The sequence below is a fragment of the Etheostoma cragini genome, chromosome 3 (genome assembly GCF_013103735.1).
Source record: "Etheostoma cragini isolate CJK2018 chromosome 3, CSU_Ecrag_1.0, whole genome shotgun sequence".
NCBI lineage: Eukaryota > Metazoa > Chordata > Actinopteri > Perciformes > Percidae > Etheostoma > Etheostoma cragini.
The window spans coordinates 28,080,217-28,086,290 of NC_048409.1; the positions used below are offsets into that span (position 1 = coordinate 28,080,217).

Genomic DNA, 6,074 nt, shown 5'->3' on the forward strand with positions numbered 1-6,074 from the left:
TACCGCGTTTGTATTTTAATACTAAAGTTTCAGTCTGTTACAAGCCGTCAGTGTGTACTGTGAAGTAGAGTTTATTTACATCTTTTACATTTTTTTTTTAAAGATGTTCCGACTCTTACCTTCTCTGCGATGTCTTCTAACGTTCCTCCGGTTGATCTCCCTCCAGGCGACGGCGACGACGACGAGGAGGGTCGTGAAGAGCGCCCGCCATCTTGTTACGACTACTTCATGCACTTCGTCACCGTCTTCTGGAAGGTTCTGTTCGCCTGCGTCCCGCCCACGGAGTACTGGAACGGCTGGGCCTGCTTCCTAGTCTCCATCTCCGTCATCGGCCTCCTCACCGCGTTCATCGGGGATCTGGCGTCACATTTCGGCTGCACCGTTGGGCTCCGGGACACCGTCACCGCTGTGGTGTTCGTGGCATTGGGAACTTCTATTCCAGGTGAGTGAAGATCCTCTTTCACTGTGAGACGACCCACAACAGACTACTGGACAGAAGCACAGAATGACTCTATCCTTCCAAGTGGAATTTAAAAAAATACATTACAACCAATGTACCACATTCACTTGCAATTCTTGCAGTCATTCATATACATGATTTTTTTTTTTATGACAGAAAAAACCTGTGAAGGACAAGAACAACACTGTCCCTGGCCTACTGACCTGTTGGTCAAGAAATAGACACTAATTTTAATGAAATTTACACTTTTTTGACATGAGGTAGACGTTTCTCTGTCGGAATAACACAAAGCCTCCCCCTGCCCTATAGATAGACAGATAGATAGATAGATAGATAGATAGATAGATACTTATTGATCCCAAAAAATGGGAAATTACAGTGTTACAGCGGCACATAGGAAAAAATATACATACAAACAATATACATGAAATTGCCCTGTAAGCCAACTGATCTACGTGGACGCTCATGTGCCAGAGTATCACTTATCAACCAGTTTTTTGAAAGCCTTTCATTGCTACGAAGATGAGAACAACTGTGGTTATTTTGTGTCTCTTTGTGGTTATTTTGTGTCTCTTTGAAGTCATATGATTGACTTTCCCAAACAGACCACAGGGCATAGACCCAGGGACCCGAATTATCTGGGGGCCTCTAGACCTGGTGCATGTAGGTCTGTAATATAGGTTCAATAACTCCAGTTAGGGTTTCCATGACGTAATTTTGTCATCTGCCCTGAGATGTCTGTAAAGCGTTGGTACTCAACCCAAAATATATCGGCGTTTATCGGTGTTGCTTCTTCTTTTTGTGTGCTCCACCTCTTTCTCTCTCATTCCAGACACCTTTGCCAGCAAAGTGGCCGCCATGCAGGACCAGCACGCGGATGCATCCATTGGTAACGTCACCGGTAGCAACGCTGTCAACGTGTTCCTTGGGATCGGCGTGGCGTGGTCGGTGGCGTCCATCTACTGGAAAATCAAAGGAAAGGAGTTCGAGGTGGACCCGGGGTCGCTGGCCTTCTCCGTCACACTCTTCACCATCTTCGCTTTTGTCTGCATGGGGGTGCTGATGTTCAGACGCCGGCCCTCCATCGGCGGAGAGCTCGGCGGCCCAAAGGGGGCTCGCGTCATCACCAGCCTGCTGTTCCTGGGTCTGTGGTTCCTCTACATCCTCTTCTCCAGCCTGGAGGCTTACTGCCACATCAGCGGCTTTTAAACAGGAGATGGAGAAAGTTCTGGAAGAGTATTCCACTTCAACACACACACATACTTTAACACCAAGTCCATACGGTTCACAGTTCGACATGAAACAAGTGCAAGATTCATCTGGCTTACTGCGGCCTGGATGGGTCCTGGTCTTTGATGCAAGGACACTTAAACACTAAAGATAAACACACACACACACTCTATGTACGCATGTGTAAACAGATCATAACAAACACGCGCACACATTTACAGGCATGATGAAGGGCAAGAAGAAGTGTTTGTGAGGGGCGAGAGACGTGTGAATGCAAGAGGTCACTGCAGCAGAGAGAAGATGGAGAGAGAGAGAGAGTGATTGTGAAGTTGAGATTGAAGAGGTATAAAAGAAAGTCAGGTGAGCCTCTGGAGTCTTATGTCATTGTAAAGCCAGATGGGTTTAGGGTGGATCCGAGGAGTTGTCCTCTGGGATCAGACCACTAATAGAGAAGAGGAACAGAATCCTGTGCACACCAGACTTAACGTATCTATCAGAGTTTCATTGAAGAAACAACAAAACCTGTTTCCTACCACAAAACCTTCTCCTTTGTACTACTGTCTTTACTGGTACAGCTACACTGAAGGGGTGGAACGAGGGAAAAAAAGGAGTGAAATGTTTACAATAACAACATCATTACGTTTGTTTACTACAGGAGGTTCTTATGAAGTGGTGATGCTTGTCTAATACACTGTATAGATGAAGTCTGTTCTCCAGACTAGTGAACTGCACACATATAGAGTGTAGTGTTTTCAGCCTACCACTGACAGTTAGAGTGGAAATACGTAGCTGCCATGCTGTATAGACAGTCAAATTACATAAAAAAAATAAAAAAGTCAGGTCTGCTTCCATGTTTTTACAAAATCCATGCGCAGACTGGAACGCTGCCTACAGATCACAAACATAGTGAAGAGACAGTTCAAAAAGTGATGATGATTTTTGGGAACAAGCTATTAGAGTGTCTTAGCTGACCAAACAAATGAATGATAAACTGGTGGAATAAAGGTTTATGAGAAGCCATACATCCCTAGGACCCTGCGTTCCCCTCAGATGTCTTTTTACCAGAAGGTTTCCATGGTTTCCCCTCTCTGAGAGTATATCAACCTGACAGATCTTTTTTTGCATGCATAGCCAAATATTGAACATCTTCACACATTAAGTCCCAAATGTACTTTGTGAAATGGAATAGTCAGAATCCCCATGTAAATTACAACCCTGCGTTTGTGGAAATAGGTGAGGTGTTTGATCTGAGAGGAACAAAAAAGGACATTATCCTCCTCAGAAGGACCAAATATGTTTACACACACACACACACACACACACACACTCACAGTCACAAACACATTTGCTGTGTGGAGTGTAATCAAAACACATGTGAATCTTTTGATCAAAGCTTTTTTCTCCATCCAGATGGACTGAGATCTGAGACACTGAACTGCCGTCAGTCATCACTGTGGCATTGTGGGTACCAACAGAGTAATCCATCACTGTGGCATTGTGGGTACCAACAGAGTAATCCATTACTGTGGCATTGTGGGTACCAACAGAGTAATCCATTACTGTGGCCTCTTGAGCCAGTAAATTCCAATTAAGTAATTTAAAAACTGAAAAAAAAAACGGATTCCCATCATCATCGTTCAGTCTACAGCATGTTGATGAGGACACGAGATCCCAATCCAAACTTTAATTAGGATGCAGGGTGCTAGTCTGTGTTACACTCATGCGTCACTATGGCACCTATACAATGCCTTAAGGAAAACTCTCAAGTAAAAATCTAGTATTCAAGCTTTGGGTTGCACAAAGCTGCACTTTATTTAATGTAACTAAACCATGCTGTGTTTTTTTTTTTTCCTTTAGTCGACAAACTGTTAGTGTGCATGAGTCCTTGGAGTAAAATTATGAAGTGTCTAGAGTTTCTATATCAGGTTTCTTGTCCTGTGGAAAGGGATTCTTGTAATTCATCCCTGCCCATCCATCTGTGCTTATAGCACAATACGAGACATTTTAACTAAGGTCTATCATCTAATGTTCTTCAGAGTTCGTTTACAGTTTGTAGATCAACAGCTGACAGTGGTTTGCTTTGCAGACAGCTGATAGTCAGCCTCATCAGAGGTTTAAATTAAAAGACAAGTTCAAGAGTCATAGTGCCATAGCTCAGGCTATTTTCAGTGGAAAACACTGCCGTTCAAGGCATGTCTGTGTTGCTTAGTGTTGCATGGCAGAGTTGAAACATACAGTTTAAATGTTCACATGCTACTTTAACTACGGGCTGCTTAATAGACAGAAAAAATCAACCAGATGCACAAATAAAAGCAGTACGAAGCAGTGTAAACTGCTGTGGACATTTCAGGATTATTATTTTTAAAGGTCCCATGGCATAACAATTTCACTTTATGAGGTTTTTAGGAAGGGAAAGAGACTTCAGATACAGTATTAGGGGATCACTAAGGTCTATATAAAAGAGACTTCAGATACAGTATTAGGGGATCACTAAGGTCTATATAAAAGAGACTTCAGATACAGTATTAGGGGACCACTAAGGTCTAAAAAAAGCATCCAAAAACCACTATGTCATAGGACCTTTAACATTGAGATACATAAAGCTTAGAAGTCAGTGCATGAAAAAATGTCCTAGCGAATGTAGCGAGCAGTGTGCAACACGATAATAAAGATAATAAAGTAGTTAACCGTTAGCTTAGACCAGAAGCTTCAAGAGTCCAGTTTTCCTTTTCACATCCCAGTCAGTGTTAGAATTACTGTGATATCCACTTCCTAATTTAGTCACATTAAATACGTTGCACTTTGTGCTGCAGGTGCATAACAAACATTTCACCCACAAATGATAAGTGCTATACAAATGGAATTTGTTATTACCGTTATTACACGCGATAATATCAATGACAATTGATTCCTTCACCACTGACTAATTCTACTTTGTAAACTTTCTAAAATTTTGTATCTTTTCCTTGCAGATATAGCCAAGGTAGATTTTTTTTGTACTTCTAATCAAGGTTCAGAATATTATCATTATATACAATTGGTAGTGTAGATTAGCTTGTTAGTGGATTTAGATTTAGATTTATTTCCCACAGTGAAATAACTCCCCTTTGAACCGCTCCAAACACTGTAGTGTATCATAACCAAACACTATCCCGTCTGATTTACCTAAGAATGTCTGTGTTAATGTAACTTATTGTATAAAATTGTTTATTTAGATATTTATTTATTTACAAGAAGAATATTTATATATAGAAAAGCTGTGCCGCAGGTCCTTGAGGCAAACAGTTTGGCTTTTAGTTCAAGGAGTGTTTCAATGTGCAAAAGATGAGAAAAGATGGACTTTTTATTCATTCCTGTGCTACAGCCGCTCAAATAACAACTACACACAGAATAACACAAATACACATCAATTAGACGCAGGCGAAACAATATACATCAAGTATAAGAATTAGAAAAAATTGAATTAGTTAAAATAATAATAATAGTAATAAATCAAATATATTCACGCAATAAACACCCTTCTATAAACAGACAAGATATGAACAGATACAGATGAGTAATGTGCGGATTAATAGAAATTAAATGTTGCAAAGTTGGTCACTTATAAATAATAAAGCGTAGTGCAGAATATTGTCCAGTGAAGGCTCATGTTGCAGAAACAGCTAGCAGTGCTACAATATGTTGTATTACAGAGTCTGAGCTAGCAGTGCTACAATATGTTGTATTAAAGAGTCTGAGCTAGCAGTGCTACATCATGTTGTATTAAAGAGTCTGAGCTAGCAGTGCTACATTATGTTGCATTACAGAGTCTGAGCTAGCAGTGCTACATTATGTTGCATTACAGAGTCCGAGCTAGCAGTGCTACATTATGTTGCATTACAGAGTCTGAGCTAGCAGTGCTACATTATGTTGTATTACAGAGTCTGAGCTAGCAGTGCTACATTATGTTGTATTACAGAGTCTGAGCTAGCAGTGCTACAATATGTTGTATTAAAGAGTCTGAGCTAGCAGTGCTACATTATGTTGCATTAAAGAGTCTGAGCTAGCAGTGCTACATTATGTTGCATTACAGAGTCTGAGCTAGCAGTGATACATTATGTTGCATTACAGAGTCTGAGCTAGCAGTGCTACATAATGTGGCATTAAAGAGTCTGAGCTAGCAGTGATACATTATGTTGCATTACAGAGTCTGAGCTAGCAGTGATACATTATGTTGTATTAAAGAGTCTAAGCTAGCAGTGCTACATTATGTGGCATTAAAGAGTCTGAGCTAGCAGTGCTACATAATGTGGCATTAAAGAGTCTAAGCTAGCAGTGCTACATTATGTTGTATTACAGAGTCTGAGCTAGCAGTGCTACATTATGTTGTATTACAGAGTCTGAG

The 6,074-nt window shown here is 40.8% G+C and overlaps 1 protein-coding gene across 1 annotated transcript in view; it reads left to right on the forward strand.

The window, feature by feature from the left end:
• Nucleotides 1-3,948, forward strand: part of LOC117941901 (sodium/calcium exchanger 2-like) — an 87,785-nt gene extending 83,837 nt beyond the window's left edge. The window contains exons 15-16 of the mRNA XM_034867120.1: nucleotides 167-442; nucleotides 1,293-3,948. Of these exons, the coding sequence (XP_034723011.1) occupies nucleotides 167-442; nucleotides 1,293-1,669 (653 nt within the window). The 3' untranslated portion in view covers nucleotides 1,670-3,948. The remainder of the gene's footprint in view (nucleotides 1-166; nucleotides 443-1,292) is intronic.
• Nucleotides 3,949-6,074: the final 2,126 nt, after the last annotated feature.